The sequence below is a fragment of the Falco peregrinus genome, chromosome 4 (genome assembly GCF_023634155.1).
Source record: "Falco peregrinus isolate bFalPer1 chromosome 4, bFalPer1.pri, whole genome shotgun sequence".
In the NCBI taxonomy this organism is placed as follows: domain Eukaryota; kingdom Metazoa; phylum Chordata; class Aves; order Falconiformes; family Falconidae; genus Falco; species Falco peregrinus.
This window is the reverse complement of record NC_073724.1, coordinates 112674314-112692267: the sequence shown is the minus strand read 5'-3', so window position 1 is coordinate 112692267 and position 17954 is coordinate 112674314. Positions and strand designations below refer to the sequence as shown.

General features: G+C 39.3%; 1 protein-coding gene across 1 annotated transcript in view; it reads right to left on the bottom strand.

Annotated features, from left to right (window-relative positions):
• Positions 1–17954, bottom strand: part of LOC101915830 (metabotropic glutamate receptor 5) — a 156222-nt gene that overhangs the window by 59999 nt on the left and 78269 nt on the right. Inside the window, exon 2 of the mRNA XM_027779416.2 lies at positions 12773–13008. Within this exon, the coding sequence (XP_027635217.1) occupies positions 12773–13008 (236 nt within the window). The remainder of the gene's footprint in view (positions 1–12772; positions 13009–17954) is intronic.

Below are 17954 nucleotides of genomic sequence, written 5' to 3'. Positions count from 1 at the left end.
TTTTACAGAATTATTATTATGACTTCCTTTAAACATTGAACCTCATTCAGTTCACCTGATGATTTGTAATGAGGCTGCTTAGCTTGTCACAGAAGCTGCTGGCAATTGTCAATGGAGTTGTGAGGGAATTAGCTGTTGTGAGAATTTTAATATACTTCCTGCAGCTGGAGAAAGCATTTCCCCAAGATGTTAACTGCCTTGCTTTGCTCTATAGGGGCAAATCCAACCTGCCAAGTCTGACACTTTGTTTACAGGACCTCAGGACTCTGTAGTTAAGGGGAACATCTCAAAAACTGAGACAAAAGAAAACTTTTGCTCTTTAATATACTGCAATATGGTCTTAAAAAACGCCAGTATTAGAAAAAGGAGTGAAGTCTGAAAATATTTTTCAACGCATTTCACAAAGTACTCAGGCACATCAGACTTGAAGCATATAAGTAACCCTATTTACCTCAGTGATCTGACGATTGATTTTAAGGGAAGGCTGAATACACAAGCTAAAAGGTAGTTTCTCAATCAGAAAAAAAACAAAAAACAACCCCCTGAAAATATTTTAAATCTGTCTCTGCAACAAGTATGATTTAGGTAGCCTTAAAACCATTGTCCACTGAAGTGTTAATGCCTATTGTTCTTGCTGAAGTTTGAACACATGTTCTTCAATTCATACACGAGTGTTGTCTTCAGTCAAGAACCTTTCCTGACACAGGTCACCATGAGATGGAGAGGTAGCACAGATGAATTTAATGATGATGATGCCAGTAATGTCAATGGAATTGAATTTATAGTTTAAACTTTTGATCAAGAATAAAGAAAAGATCTAATAGAAGTTGAGGAGTTCCTACATAATTGCTGGGCAGAGAACAAATATCCACAGACTGTAACCCATATGCTTGTTTGTAACACCCATAATATAATACTTTTCTATTAGAGTAAAAAAAACCCATATCTATAAAAGATCTGTTTTTCTCCATCTTGCATATTCCCATATAAGAAAAATTTGCAAAGAAGGAAATATTAATGTCTTGCTTTCCTGTGGGCTGGGAAAAAGCCAGCATAATGTTGCTTAAAGTTGTCATGTAGGGATAAGCAGCACATGCTCACGTTTTAGTTCAGTTCAGGTGTGGGCTTTCAAAGCTGATTTCCAAATCGTTCCTGCTTATTTAGTTTTTATTTGGGCTGGGCATCACAGTTTTGAGGTAATGTATCAAATTTCTTATGAAAGACACTAAACCAACTAAAGTGCCCCAGCAAAGCACCTAATGCACTACAGCTGCAAGTGGGTGTCCAAACCTTAGGATGAGGCTACAGTCACTTTAGAATAAACCTCCCCTGAGCTGTGAATCTTTCTTGGCTCACAGAGTTTGCAATCAGACTCGGCATTGCTCCCAGGATGCTGCAGACAGCAGGAGCTGGAGGTACACAGGTGACAATGTGCATGGGCCACGTGCAAAGCTGCATTTCGTAGGTCTCCAATTGATTCTTATTGTAATTTTGACAGGCTGAAGTACCTTTTCTGTGGCTGGACTGAGCAATTTTTTCAGGACGTAGCTCATTTTCCCACAAACATTGTTTAGAATTATATCAACCTGTTTATGAATCTATGCTGAATTTGGTGATTATGTCCAAATGATTACAGAAAGTAATCTGTACTGCAGTAGCTCAGAACTAATAAATATTAACACTGTACCATGAGAATTACTGCAGAAATAAAAAACTCTGCCTCCTGTAATTAAGATGAACAAGTGGAAGAATGCAGGGTGAATCAAATCATACTTAATGAGGAAATAAAATAGTACTTGCAATCATAAATGATCAAACATCATGGAATTCTCTGAGAAATGAGGGAATCTCAGTGGTTAGAGCACGTGCACAGATCCCTCGGTTCTGTTCAGTGTATTCCCTTATCTTTCCTGTCCAAGTAATTCTGGTAAGTAAATAAAGGCTTATCCTTTTATTTTCCAAGCTGTGAGATCCTGAGGCAGTTCCAGATTTATTGTCATATTGCCATTTCTGGCTACAAACATAGACAAAACCTGTCCCTTCTTTGGCAAATCAGATAACCCCTTCATCCTTCAGCTTCCCATCTACTAGTAGTATTCCTTTCAACTGTGTTTATCTGCCATCTTTCTTTAGACTAAATATTCCTCAGGAAGAGGACTACTTCTCATTACCCTCCTGGTTTTCCTCTGCTTAATGCAATGGGCTTATTATTGGCTGGAGTTTTTCAATATTATTGTGCTATCTCTGAAATGAATGTAAAATTATCCTGGATTTCATGGGAAAGATAAGTATGTAAATATTTATTCTATAGATCATTTAGGAATCTATATATACAGGATTCAGGTGGCAATATGGTCACATGCATTAAATATCAGCTGAGGAAATTTCTGCCACTGGAGTACATAAGCTAATATGCATGTTTTTTCCTGCTTAAACATATGTTCTGTATGTCTGCTTTTATCTGTATGTTCCCAGCTTTACTGTAGGACTGTGACTATAGCAAAGGCAAAGAAGAGCCTGAGAACGGTATAAAATCACAGCATCGTAACCTACATCTTTTCTGCCCACACTGCTGGGATTGACCCAGTTTAGGACACTCCAGCAACGTCACAGCAGAGGATGGATGTGGGTGTTGTGGTTTAACCCCAGCTGGCGACTGAGTACCATGCAGCAGCTCGCTCGCTCGCCCTGCCCCCAGAGGAATGGGGAGGGATTCAGGAAGTGATAAAAAACTCATGACATAAGAACAATTTAATAATTAAAATAAAATAAAATAATTATAATGATAATGACAATTGTAATGAGAAGGGGGGTAAGAGAGTGAGAGAAAGACAGGAATAAAATCCAAAAGGGAAGAACCCAAGGGATGCACACTACGACTGCTCACCACCTGCTGACTGATGCCCAGCCAGTCCCCAGGCAGTGATGGGCAACCCTGGCCAACCCCCCCGTGTATATATATAGAGCATGATGTCCCATGGTATGGAATATCCCTTTAGCTAGTTCGGGTCACCTGTCCTGGCTGTGCCCCATCCCAGTTTCCCGTGCCCCCCCAGCCCTCCCACTGGCAGGGCCTGAGAAACTGGAAAGGCCTTGACTTAGCATAAACATCATCCAGCAACAACTAAAAACATCAGTGTGTTACCAACACTGTTCTTATACTAATCCAAAACACAGCATTGTACCAGCATCTGAGAATAAAATGAACCCTATCGCGACAGTGGGCTATGCAGGGCCATCACACAGTGTGAAAGATCACATACAATGGAACTAGATGGTACCAATGGTACTAAAAAAGATGCTCAGCAGCACCTGCTGGAACAAGGCTTGTGGCTGTGGGAAGGTAAGCGCGGCTCGACGCACACCATGGCTGTGCAGTCCAAGCTGCGGCAGCCTGTGAGCATGGACCTGGGCATCTCTCTGGGGTCCGGGCAGGGACGGCTCAGAAAGCAGCCCTGAGCCCACCATGAGCCGTGCAGCGACAGCTCAGCGCTAAACTCCCCATCCCAATTTGTTCTTTTCTGTTGCCACATCTCCAAAACACAAACACAGAGATGATGGAAAAGAAACATGTTCTTTCACCAAGTGGTTCCAGCTGGCAACGGTTCATTTCTTGCATCTATTTAAAAACAATTAGCGTACTTATGGGCACCGAGCCAAGCAAGCACTGAAGGGTGCTCAAAGTCCTGCTGCAACGGGAGCCAGCCCCGGGCACAGGCGGTGCTGAGCCCCCCTCACATCCCAGTGCTGCCCCCACGGACCCATCTCCCACCCCCAAACATAGAAAAATAAACCAACACAAAACCAAGTCAAAATGCTGGAATTTCACTGTCATTTCCAGCATTTAGCAGGTAAATAAATTGAAAATGTCCTTCAATAAAATTCATTATTTTATGGATTTTTTTATGTAAAACCTGTCATTCCTCCCCCCCCCCCCCCCCCCCCCCCCCCCCCCCGCTACTTTATACCCTCAAGGAAGATGAAACACCATTTTCTCTGCTTGTCAGCTGGTGACATTACAAAGCCTCATCAAGCAGGGATGTTGAAAAGTGCAAAATTACCGTGGTTCAGTATGCTTTTTCTGCTTTTGAATTTTTCCAAAGCTGAGAATACTTTAAATTTTAGAGTAAAGAAAGTGTAAAAGGAAGAGTGAGAGTACTTTACATTCCAGGCAGCCCCCTCTTATTTCTCTCTCTGAGGAGAAACAAGAGAATGAAATATGCAACACAATATGGGAGAATATTTTTTTCATAGTGCAGAGCACCTTGTTTGCTATGCAGTGAGTTTAACATTAAAATAAAGGGAAATTGGAGGAGTTTATTTTTATTGTTATTATTATTTTAAAATTTCTTAGTGATCAAAAGGTTGTTTAAGACAAAGTCGTAGGAGACATCACAAAGGAAACCAGAAATATAACCTATGGTCTCCAACTATCTCATAATGTTTCCCTATGGCTAACTCACAAATCAGTTTCTATAGTTTCCATATATACATTAAAGACTCCATCAATTCTTTGTGCTAATTTTTGTTTCAAAAGACAAGAGGCTGACAGCAGTGAGTTCTAGTTTTGCTCACAAATATGTCCCACATTCACTTTCTGCTAGTAGTACTTGAACTTCAAACCCACCAACAAATGTGGTGTGTTTTTTATTCCTTTTTTTTTTTTTTTTTGCCTTACTGAATATTTAAAAAATAAAAAATCAAGACAATGGGCTAATCTTTGCAACAAAGACATGGTAGCGCCTGTCTGCTGCAGAATATGGTGTGTGAACTCTTAGGTCTGTCATGGGTCCACGTTATCCCACTTGTTCTCTTTGGGAACACATCGGTAACCTTGTCTGGATCTGCATGTTCTGGATGGCATGCCACCAAGTCAGACTTCCCAGAAACATGCATGTCTTTTCAGTGAAGAAATGGAGTCTTATTATATAGAGGAAAAGTTGCACACGTGAACCAAGGTAAAGCATAGTGTTCATACCTAATTATGTTACCATTGTTTAAAGATACAGAAAATTACTTCTTCTGGAACCTTTTCCAAAATCTGTCATCAGAGCTTTTCTGTTAAAGCAATGCAAAAGAAAAAAGTAACTTTCAGTTCTCTGTTACTTGTAAGGTTCCAGGTGTATTTTTCTTCTAACAATCCAATGTAATAGTTTATTTATTTATTTATTTTCATAATTTAATTTCTTACTCAGACTGAAGGACAAAGATATTTTCTGCCCTACAGGAAATTTCATGTAGTTGAAATATCCTTTCCATTCAAAATGAATACAAAAAGTCAAGGTTGGATTTTATCTTTTCTGAAAAGGAAATTCTGAGACAAAAGAAAAGGAGACTTGGTACCACTGGAAAATATCATTTGGATTCTGAGGCAATAAACATAGGATAATACTGAAACAACATAAAAGCAAGTCATAAACTTGAGAAACAAAACACTTCAGTGTTATTGAAATAAGAAAGCAAAAAATGACTCATTTCAATGCTTTTCTTTCAAAGTCTGTGTCATTGAATCAACATGCTGCTATGGAACATTTTTCAAATTTGACAAGCAAATATCTTCCAGTGCGATCCACTCGCCACATGTTTTGGACCAGTTCCAACTTTCACTCTTCACAACTGAAAGCCAATTAAGTAACACCATTATACTTTATGCGGTGGTTATCACTAAAATAGTAACTTTGAGAATAATTGAGGGACAAAATTCAGTGTCTTAAAATGCGGAGAGGACTTTCAAAAGGTTTTTTTTTTTCCAGGTACTTAGTTGACTTTGCTGTTTCATATCTATTTAAGCCTAGACGAGCAAGGCACGTGCAGAGCTCTCACAAATCTGGCTGGAGCTTGACCTGAATCCTTGGGTGCCCACAAAGCAGTGGAAAGTCTGGCTTCTGTTGCGAGTTCAGTAAAATCAGCCAAAAGAGTAACAGTAACAGTCAGTCCTAGGAGAGGGTAACTAAATAGATAACCTCTTCCTGCACACCATTTTCTGAACATTACTATCCTTTCACCTTCTACAGAATTCAGTTTCTTTCCTCATAAATTACAATGAAACACAACCACTACAGATGGAAAAGCGCATTAAATGCTGGCATAAAACTTTCTGTACTTGCAAAAATACTCATATGAAAGGTTTGAATCTCTGTTGGAAGTCAAACTGCTGAGAGAAAAGAATGACAGGAACTTCTCCAATTCATCAGTCTAATAAGACTGATATAGCTATATGACCTGAATACCTTTCATTAACATTTATTTTTTTTCTTAAGGCTGGAGATATATGGTCTGTACCTGTCTAATACATGTATAATGGTACTACTCTCTTCCAGATAGTTTTCAAGGTTCAGAAAGGAAGTAAGAAAAGGAATTAGAATTTAAAGAATAAAACCACAGTAGCATGGTATATCATCAATAAAAACCACAGTAGCATGGTATATCATCAAATATACCTAATATAAGGAAGAAGGAAGGCAGGGAGCATAGAGTGAAGGAAAAACAGATGTAGCTTTGTAGTCAGATATTGAAGGATTATGATGAATTCCATAACAGCAGTGAGAAGACTGAAGTTATTCAAGCATTTGAGTTACAGGTGTGTTAATATCAGGATCAATGTATATCAAAAACTCTTTCAAATAGGTATGAGAAATCATATAGCAGTTCTTAGTGCCACACTGCTGCTTTCCCTCAGTCAAAAAAAAAAATAAAAATAATAGTGGCATGTTTGTGTAGGCTGCTGGCTCAGATTATATCAGGCTTCTAGAAAACTGAGATCTAGATCTTTGACTTACAGCTGATCTGCCCTTGGAAATTTCTGGACTTGATGCAGCATCACCATAAAGGTAGTGATAAACTGTGTTTGAGTTCCAGATCTGAAATGTGGGCTGTAAAAATGAGGTCTGGACCATCCTTCAGCTTGCCAGTGCCCAAGCATGAGGCATAATAAATCAAGTATCAAAATGTGTGACAGACAGGATGCATTCAGGAGAATTAAAACACCTTTTAATTCACTCTTTTAAAAATAGAAATTAACTTTAACTAAATTTGTTCTGTTTTGGTTTCATTTGCAATCTTAAAATAAAAGTGTAGGAATGCTAAACTTGGGGAATATGAGGTTCAAATGTGACACATTCCCTGAAATGTGGAAAATACCCTTGTGTTCTGACAGCACTTATTTTTTTACTGGCTGAGTTCTGATTAAGCCAACTTTGGCATTTGAGCTTACGTTTAACTGACAGATTATTAGCCTGTTGCAGTGCAAAGACTAGACAGTCATATTTTATTCCTTAGTTCTCTCTGGAAACCCAAAAGGGCCATTTGTTTAACTAAATTTCTGTTCAGCTGAAAATGTGGGACTTGCTGCGGGTCCTTTTGACCTCATTAAAAGGAGCTGGAGCTTGATGAAACTCAGCAAACAGGTGAATAATTTTTGCATTTACATTTTATGTGCCCTTCTGTACCTTGAGCTGCAAAACTTTTCTTGTACTTATCCCAAATATCCCTAATTTCCCTTTCTGCAAATAAACTCACTCTTAATCCCACTCTTAATTGCTTGGGGATATATTGGTCATCCTTTTTCTATGTCGGTTTTTGCAGCTTTGGAAAAAGTTTCTTTATCTCAAAGAAGCCACATGGTTAAGTCTTGAACAGGATATTTGGATTTCTGCATCCTGCTAAGACCCATTCAGAATGCTGCTGCAAATCTCATTTTCCCTGTTCATCACTTTGCGTATGTTCTTCCCTGTAAACCCTGTCATTGGCTTCCTCCTCCCAGCCATGTCAGACATAAGTCACGTTCCTCGCTTTTGGTACCCTCTGTGTCCTGTCTGTGGTTGATCTTTGTGATTATCTAGCCTCCATCATTTGCCTTTGTGTTTTCTATCTCACTGCTTTGAACCACAGTATTTACTGTTAGGGCCCTGCTGTAAACATTTGCAAAAGTGCCCCATCACTTTCCTTCAGATTCTCATTTCTGTGGCTCCTCTACATGAAACTTCCGTTTTTTTCTGAAGTCTGTAACCTCTGCCAGTCAAACTAAAATGTTGCACTTCATCAGCATCAGCCTCTATTTATTTGCTCTTTCTTGTCTTACACTTACATCACAGATACTTGGGATGTGTGTTCTAATTTTGCTTGGTGTTTAACTAACATCTTAAAAAATGTTTTTCCATTCATGCCTCTGGGTTTTACACAGCAGAGTAAAAATAAGATTACTTAGCAGCGGAGGCAAAGGGATTCATTTAACAGACTGGCAAATGTAATAAATATGCTTCTGCTTCTGGTGACTTTGAAGACTTGACTTTTTCCACTATTATCAGTTAAGTCGGAGCTTCACCACATACTTGGCTTGTGTTGGGTTTTGTTCCTGCTCTGTGCATTTCTAAAACACCCTCACTAGGAGGAAAAAGTACCAGAAATTTGAGTTCTGGTGGGGACACTTCTCTGTAAGACAGCAAGCACATACATACCTAGTCTTCAAAGGCCAAAAGCAATCAATACTGAAGGATTGGATTAACCTTTGATGACCTGAAGATGGTCGTTGAGTGGAGTTACTCATCTGGATCAGCTTGCACACCTATTTACGAATTTTACTGAATTGTGGCCTTAGATAATAAAAAAATATCTGACTGGTGCCAGAGGGGGAGCCAAATCCAATTCTTGTAAAATCCCAAGTGTTTGTAGGCCATTATACGTCTTCTTCTAAAGATGCATTTTAAATTCTTTGATCTGACTCTTAGTGTTCAGAGGTGGTTTGTAGCAGCTCTCCTGTGGCATGGAACTGATTACACTGAGAATCAAGTCAGGTAAGTCTGCAAATTTCTCACTTTCTGCAGTGCTCCAGCTGGGCAGAAAATCAATGTACTTAGCAACAGAAGTGACACCCATTTGGATTAAGTATGTTCAAATCTGCAAATTAAAAGTGAACTTGATGTTAAAATTTTCATCTCAATGAGAACTAAGCGTATGTAAAGGGATGGAGACCTTTTAGTGCTTGACAGAAATGAACAGAGAAAAAAATATTTTGGTTTGTTTTTGGAATTATCTTTATCTGGCTGATTTTACAGTTTTATTATGCATATTTTACTAAATCATGCATTCATTTAATAATAATACCTGCTTGGCACTGTCTATGGACAGCTTATATTAAAAAATGAAAAAAACCTCATAAGTCACCAGAGCTTCAGTCATTGACTTAGGACTTCATGTATTTTCTGTCCCAGAGGTATACGTAGCCTACCATTTTAGTAGGCAGGGATCAGCAAAGTAAATACAAAGGTTTGAATAACTAAATTAATACCTGGTGTGTAGTTGAAGTCAATTATCTGTTCAGATTTCAGCCATATCTCCTTGTGCTTATTTTTTTGTTGTTTAAATAAGTTGTTTATGCTGTTAACCACTGTTTATTTTTTCAGGATAGTACAACATGATTGTGGAGAAGAATTAATTTTTTTCCACTAAAGTAATTGTTACTGCTTTTCAAATAAACCCCTTCATTTATTAATGACCTCATCTATCAACACTAATCAGCTTTAAGTTTATCTTTTTTATCATTACCCCAAGAAATAAAAAACGGCTTGCCTTTTGGTGTGAAAATAGATTTTTATTTGTCCTGGTTTCAGCTGGGACAGAGTTAGTTTTCTTCTTAGTAGCTGGCGCCGTGCTGTGGTTTGGATTTGGTGCTAGAACAGTGTTGGTAGCACACTGTGGTTTTGGTTGTTGCTGGGTGATGCTTATACTAAGTCAAAGACTTTTCAGTTTCTCAGAACCTGCCAGTGAGAGGGCTGGGGGGGCACGGGAAACTGGGCGGGGACACAGCTGGCACAGCTGACCCCCCTGACCCAAGGGATGTTCCATACCACATGGCGTCATGCTCAGCATATAGAGCTGGGGGAAGAAGGAGGAAGGGGGGGACGCGGGGAGTGACGGCGTTTGTCTTCCCAAGTCCCCGCTGCGCGTGACGGAGCCCGGCTGCCCTGGGGATGGCTGAGCCCCTGCCTGCCCGTGGGAAGCGCTGGGTGAATCCCTTGGGTTGCTTTGCTTGTGTGCGTGGCTTTTGCTTTACCTATTAAATGATCTTTATCTCAGCCCACGAGTTGTTTTCTCACATTTACCCTTCTAATTCCCTCCCCCATCCTGCCAGGGAGGCAGTGAGCGAGCGGCTGCTTGGGGCTTAGTTGCCGGCTGGGGTTAAACCAGGACATTATTTCTCTCAAGAAACTCAGTCTTTGTAATAGGAATCCTGATAAATGCCTTTAACTTTTTTTGTTTGTTTGTTTGATTTTTTTATTAAATGCAGCTCATGGGAAAGAGAATGTATTCCATCAGATAAACTAAAGGGCATGGTCCTGTTTTCTTATCAGGATGAATCTGAAGCAGCACCACTATTCATCATCACGCAGAAACTGTCAGGACAGTATATGAAATGCTTACCACTGTTGAGGGCAAGTATCATCTTTACAATTGTGAAGTCGGTGCTGAAGGAATTTAAGACTCAAAACTTTGAATGCTTGAAGTTAAGGAATCAATGCAAAGACAAGATTTTTAAAGTCATATGGAAGATAGAAAATGAAGCAGAAACAAAAATTACCATTACAGTCTCAAAAATTCATGTTAATTTTGAGTTTAAAGTCCCAACATCAAAACCTCTCACTCTTGCATTTCTCAGAGAATAGATTTGTGTCTTTCCTGCTGGAAAATCTACAAAGATGTCTAACTTCAATATTTCTTCACTTTAGCATGCAACCTTGCCTGCTTTTGGGACTACTATGAGAAAAATAGCATAGGTTTCTTAGCACTTATGACCAAAAAAATTGTCATTAAGTAAATTGGCATATTGCCTTTCTGGCCAACATTTGAATTTCCTTTATATGAACTTCAACAGATGGTCTAGATTAAAATCATCACTATAAAATTGAGTAACACAATGACTCACAACTTTCTGTGTGAAAACCCTGATTAAATGGGCAGTTTTAATCGATTGGTGTGTAGTGCTGTTAATCTGGGAACTCCACAACTGAATTACCATTTTCCACCCTACAGCAACAAGAAAGAATTAAAGCTATTACAATCCGGTTTTCATTCTTCTACTACAGCCGGTCATGGCCAAGCACTGAACACTACAATAAAGCTGAAGGAACAGTAATTAGAACAATCCATTTGAGAAATGAGTCCTTTTCTCTATTCAAGATTTGCAAATCAGCAGATTGTGATTCCTGCACATTTCTTTGTGTGTTTGACATTCCTAGGTTTTAGGAACCTATTTGAGCTGTGGCTCATTCAGGACCTCTTTGTAGGAAACCTTCTAGCGATGAGTGCTGTTTAAACTGAGCTATTCAAGCTTTGTGATTAAGTTGTCTCATATCCATGATTGGGTGGCTTCATGTCTAAAATAACATCTCCCTTAACCCCCGAGATATTTTTTTTTGTGATGGTGGATTTTATTTTAGGCACTATAAAAGACTCTGTAGACACCTACATTTCACAGTTCCCTATCTTTTATATAAACCCGAAATTAGATTCTTCCAGTGTTGGTAAAAAGTAAGTAAAAAACCAAAACCCAGAAAAGTCAAGTTGAAATGTCATTGCTAACACAGCACAGTGATGGAAGCCAGGTCTTTATTAGCCTGTATCCAGCCATGCCCACTGTACTTACATCTCAGGAAAGAGATCTACATTATTGTAGGGAAATCATTGAAGTTTACTGTTCAATATGCAGTACCTGTTGATAGTGCAAATAAAATCTGTGTCAGGCTGTGTTGGTAGGGTAGCAGTAGAAAAATAATGGAGAAAATCAGTTGCATGTTGAAGGGGTATGCTGAGAGTTTGGGATTCCTAGGTTCAATTTCCATCTCAGACACAAACTTCCTCTGTGACCTTGTCCAAAGCAAAAGAAAGACTAGTGGATGTTAAGTGGGACACGGCGGGGGGTGGGGGTGGGCTGGGTGTGTGTGTGTTGTGTAAATTCAAGACTTAGATCCTCAGGGTCTCATGGATGTGTGGAAGATACTGACATTTTTAGGAGGAAAGGTCCCTTGGGGTTTAAAGCTGTGGTTGGGGTAATGCCCAGCACAGCACCACCTTATGCCCCACCATGGGCAGGACATCTGTTGTCCTAGTACTGCTTGGCATCTCATGAAATAACAAATTAACAGAAGCAATAAAAAACTCCAAAAAACCCACCACATCTTTCTGGGAAAAAAAGGTTTTTTGCCACTGTTTTGCAAAAATGACAAAATGTTGTGGCAGTTTTTGCTAAAATCAGTACAATTTAATGAAAAAGATCAGCTCAAAATGGCATTTCCTGAAATGACTCATGGCTGAAAGAAAACCTAATGAAATCTTTCAAACCAGCTAGTTTTCTATCTGAGGTACACAAATAATCATCATTACCATATGGACTTCAGATAACTTTTAGTATATTAACTCTTATTGGTCCCGTGAGCTAAAGCAATGTGATCAGCCCTGTTCTGAAAAGAAGCACTGAATTTCATATTACAACATTTTTGAAAGGGTTTAGATGCCTATGGAGGTAGAGCAGCATCGTTTTTCAAATATAAAGAGGAGTTAGGTACTGAGGCACTATATCTGTTTCTTTAGAGATCTGAATACTTCTAAAATCGAGGTTGTCATCATTTTGAAAGGTCAAGCCTTGCAGTTCCAGCCTCCTTCCTGCAAACCCTGCTCACTATTCCACTGCACTAGGCTGCATCCGTCCAAAAAGTGCTGTTTACACTGGACCTTCAGTCATACTGGTTTATACAGCAAAGGTAATAAATTCACTTACTTGTGCAGGTCTTGTTGTATTTAGGGTTCTCTTGAGGAAACCCTTCCAACCGACACTGGAATCTGTGCTGCCAAAATTCCTGAAACCATGGATTTCGGTGATTGGTTTCTGGCCGAAGCTGTAGGTAGTAATCATCAAACCATTTCACGTCAGGAGACTGGAGCTTGATCGTTATTCCACCGACAGCTTCACGCTGATACCCGTCTGTCACATCGTACCTGTCTGCCCAGCCATCGCTGCAGGAATAAGTGAAAGAAAGACAACATTAACCATTCAAAGGAATAAGAAAAGAACTTCAACATAAAATTCAGAGCCTAAGAGCACACACCCACACCTGTGATCCTGCGTGAAGTTTAATGAAGCACCTGCAATACTTTTACTGGAAGAATTCAATGTTTTCCTTTTCCCTACATTTGCTTGTCATTGGCACCTTCTACTTAGTTGATATGTTCTTCATCCTCCGCTTCAAGTAATTGAAACAACACTAAGAATGGCAGATCCTGAAATCTGTTGATTATAAGCACCTCTCCGCACCATGCTAAGCCTCACTGTGCTCTGGGGAGAAAATCTTGGATTCAGTGTTTTAGTGACACTAGGTTGATACTACTCTTAGCTGAAAGGAAGGTGACCTTGAGGACAGGACCTCTTCCAGTGCGAAGGGCAGGACTGTGCTGCAGACCATGCAGCCTACGCTGCACAACAGAGTGTGGCACAAAGAGCCAGAAGCAAATTTTGAATGGGCTGACACTGCTCAAGCAGAAATACCAGCTCAGTGCTCAGATGCTGAGACAGTATGGCACTGCATCCGAAGCAATAAATCCTCTCTGCAGACATGACTAATGAAGCTGGGCAGAGCATCATGCAGATCCATGTGTTGCTTTTGTTTCTTGGTTGTTCGTGGCTGGAGTATTACGGAGTTGTGTGACAATGTATTGTCACAGAATTTTAATCCCTTTCTGTTAACCTTTCTGCTTGCAACACTAACCACAAGTAGCCAGAAATGACTGAAAACCCAGATCAAACAAAATGACACAAATTTTTCAGGATAATTCCCCTCTCCTTGGTTTCACAATGGATTTTCTTGGAAGTACTGACATTTATGAAATTTCACTCAACTCCACTAAAAGAATACGTATCTTATTAGAGCATTGCAGATTTCTGCTGTTTTTCATGAACATGATATTTCAGTTTTTCAAAAGCCCCAGGCCCTACAGTTAGAGAATTATGGAAGAATCTCGGATTAGATTTTTCCCCTCTAAAAAGCACTGATGCTAATGACTATAAAAAGCACTTTTAAATCCTAAAAGTCAAATAACTGAGTGATAAAAAATAAGCTTAATTTATCAGATTTTAAAACTTCATGAGCTGTTTAAAGCTATCCCTAAGTATTTTAAGTTAGTCATAGCAAAACTGATGTAGGTGACCGTCATCTGTGTGGTTGTGTTCTTCCGTTTTGACCATTTGCTGCCTGGCTTAAACTTTGCTGCTGTATTGCAGAACAGGTGGGAAGCCTGCTGCCGTCACTTTGGTCCCAGCACATTCCCTGTTCACTACATTCATCTGTCCTCACACAGTGCAGAAGTCAAGACCTCAGACAGTGACTCGTTCTGCACAAGACACTGTTTTTATTATATAACACTTGACTATGTGTTATTAACACAGCTGCAATGTCAATAAATAGCAGCTTCACTAGGGGCAAAAATATTATCCAGTGTCTGGAATGAAAATGAAAGGACTATTAAACATGCTTCCGATTTCAAATGCACTCATTTACTCAGCACAAAAGAGGAAAAATACATTCGTGAAAGGAAAAAGATGAGCACTGATGTTCAGCTCATATTCAGCACTTGGAAAATTTACCTTCAAGCTTAGAACCAGTGGGGGATGGACACAGGGGTTAATGTTCTCAGCCACCCTCAGGAGGTTCAGCACAAGCCACCTTCCCCACCTTCCACCAGGACTATTTACTGGATGAAGAGTTAGAACCATTTATGTATTCTTTTCTGATAAAAGCCACAGAAAATATTTTAAATTTATGAGTCATTTAACCTTTTCTTTGAAACATTCATCTTAATCTTTGGCAAGTTTTTAAGCAGTTTTATCCATCCTCATAAAATCTGACAGGTTTTATGAATGCAGGGAGTGACAGCTTTTTTGTAGCGTGGTGTTTTGTTTTTTTTTTAAACTGAACAGAATTTAAGAGAATTAAAGCTGTGCTCTCAGTATCCCAGCTTCATGAGTTGTCTTATAAACAGCTTAAAAACCTCCCGTTTTCTTGTAATTAATTTCTTTATCATGTTTCAGAGGAAAGGTTTTGTAGGCCTAATCCAGCAGAGTGCTATAGAATTTATAGTGTTACTTTATGAATAGTTATCCTCTAAGATTTGCAACAGAGATACTATTTTATAACTTCAAGTTATCAAAAAAGATAGAAATAACAACTTCATATTACATAACCCTTCTTCTTAACTTTTCCACAGAAGGGCTTCTTAATTCAACAGAGTCGCTTTTCACTCAAATAAGTATTTCAGCTTAGCTTCTTGGGTAAAAGGCATTTATGAGCTTTCTATAGAAGATGTACTTAAAATGCATATTGTAGAGACAACAATGTAGAGATAACAAAGCCTCAGACAGACAAGGTGGCAAAGCAAATGCTAAACTAATATCTAAAGGCCAATGCAAGTGGAGGAGGAAAACAGGCTTGCGTGAATATAAAAACGCCCCAGTGGTGTGTGATACTTAAATTCTGCACCCATAGTAGAGTAACGACACCTATGGGATGTCAATGACAGCATGATATAGATGTATTTGGGATGTTAGACCTGTGACATCCTCTGAACTCATTAAGGGGTGTGAAGATGAGGGAGAAGGGGACAGAGAGGGAGATACCTGCTTAGTTCCATAGTCCTGTCTGTCCCTCCTTATACCTTCTTTCTTCTCCTAATGGCTTAATTTTGCTGTAGTAGCTGGCAATATCATTGTACTCCATTGGTGGTTTCATTATGAAATGCTAAAAATGGTATTACCCATCATTAAAATCTACTGGTTCAGCTGAAGAAAGATGCTCTGGCACCAGAAACAGGCTGTGACAAGAGCTCCAAATGAAGTCTGGTGTAATTTCCATTCTCACACGCAGAAGTGGTGAGGTGCACAGGTTGCCACTAACAGAGTGTAGGGCTGCTTGCTGGGAGACAAATGGTTCTTTATGTTAGCAGTGGGATGTATAGGATATTTAGGTGAACAAGTGGTTAAGAACAGCTTCCTCGCAGGTAGTAAAATAAGACCAGGTGAATGGTATTGCAGTAATGATTATGAAAGAACCCAATCACAATTAAATGGGACACGGATATCCTTAACAGATAACTACACAAGTTCATCTTTTCTCCCTTGTACGGACATTGTGCTTTCTGGTTTTATTCTGATTAGGTGATTAGGTGATTCTGATTATTAGAAATAAATGGTATTGCTTTTTAACCAATGGGCAAATGTCCTTAAAGTGATCACATCAAGACTTAAAGATGGACTTGCACACAAAGAAACCTTGCTGTGAAAGAAAGCAGCAGCTGCACAGCTGCAGCACCAAAAGGAAAAGCCCCTTGCTGAGCTACCTGTCAGGTGTGCACAGTAATTCATACATCTCATTCATCAGCTTGCCAGGGTAGAAAGCTGTCAACAAGGTAAGAGGACTATGACATGTGCAGATCTGGCTGCCCTCAATATTACACTCACGTTCGACACAGTGGGGAACTGTCTTTCAGGATCATGGCATGTTTTCCCCTCATCTGATTCTCTTGTGTTTGTTCTTGTCGTCAGGCTAATGCCTAGTGCATTTTCCTTAAAGGCTGGTGATATGATACAGGATAATAACATACTGTATCAAACAAAATATATCATCATTATTGATGTTTCTAAATAATAATAATAATAAAAAATGAACAAATACGATTTTAGACAATATTTCCTCACCAAAGAAAATAAGGATACACAGAAAGGAGGAAAAAGGGAAAAGTGGCTTTTACTGTTGCAGTACTAGCAAGAGATGAACTTGGAACAGGAGTTCTGTTATCGTGATGTTCTTTATCTGTCATCAGATCTTACTTGCGTGTGTATGTTGTCCCAGCTACCGTTTTTTGAAGGATATGCCAGGGTGATGGAGATTTTAGTGAAAAAAATGTCCTTCAGCAAACACAGGAGAAGAGTTCTGCTCCTTTGTTAATGGTCTGTCTAGGTTATTAACAGTAAAACACAACATAGTTTTATATCATAGAAAGGCTCTAATAAATGGCAAACAGAGACATCAATATTTACAAAAAATAATTAATGTATAAATATAACAATAAATAGATTTAAATACAATAAAATAATTCAGTGTTTGAGATCCTTGCTGTACATATAATTACTTTGAAACAGCTGAATGGAAAAGTAGAAGAGACGGTATTTAAATGACTAGGTTGCACAGCTGTGATCACGGATGGATTGTTAGCACCCTGCTTGCTTCCCCCCACCCCCCCGCCCACCCCCCCCAACACTGGATGCTGATGGTAGGGAATAACCAGAGCACACCTGAACAAGCAGACCAGTATACACTGTTATACTGTATATACACAGAAGATAGAGATGTAGACTTTTTAGGATCACGTTTGCTATGGTAAAATACAGAGAAACTTAAATGTGGCTTCCTGGATTTTCTGTGTTTTGTCCTTTCCCATCTTTCCCACCTTCCATGTGAAATAGCACCAAGAAGAACTTCCCCAGGTGGGTGACACTCTTGTGCAACTTCAATCCACTTTGGCTATCATATACAGAGATTGTGGGAGGAAGGAAAAGCAATCCTTGACAATAGTGTTGACACCCAAGAAAAGATGAAACGTGTGACTGTATCTGTTATAAAGAAATCTCCAGGTGCTTCAATGAAGTAATTTAATTTCTTCTGGGAAGAATCACCATGGAGGGAGGAGAACACTCAAGTGAAGAGCAGCACGGGAGCAACCTCATGCTTGAAGCATTATGAAGAGGCAATCAGAAAGACAGTTAATGACTATAAAGACCATTCAATATTCGTGATGGTCATGGCTGTTTTGGGCTTATACAGTGCAGTCAAGCAATTGCTAGCCTTCCTAGAGAAACATTTACAAAAAGGTGAAGTTGTAAATCCCTGTCAACAATGACCTAAGCAGTAATT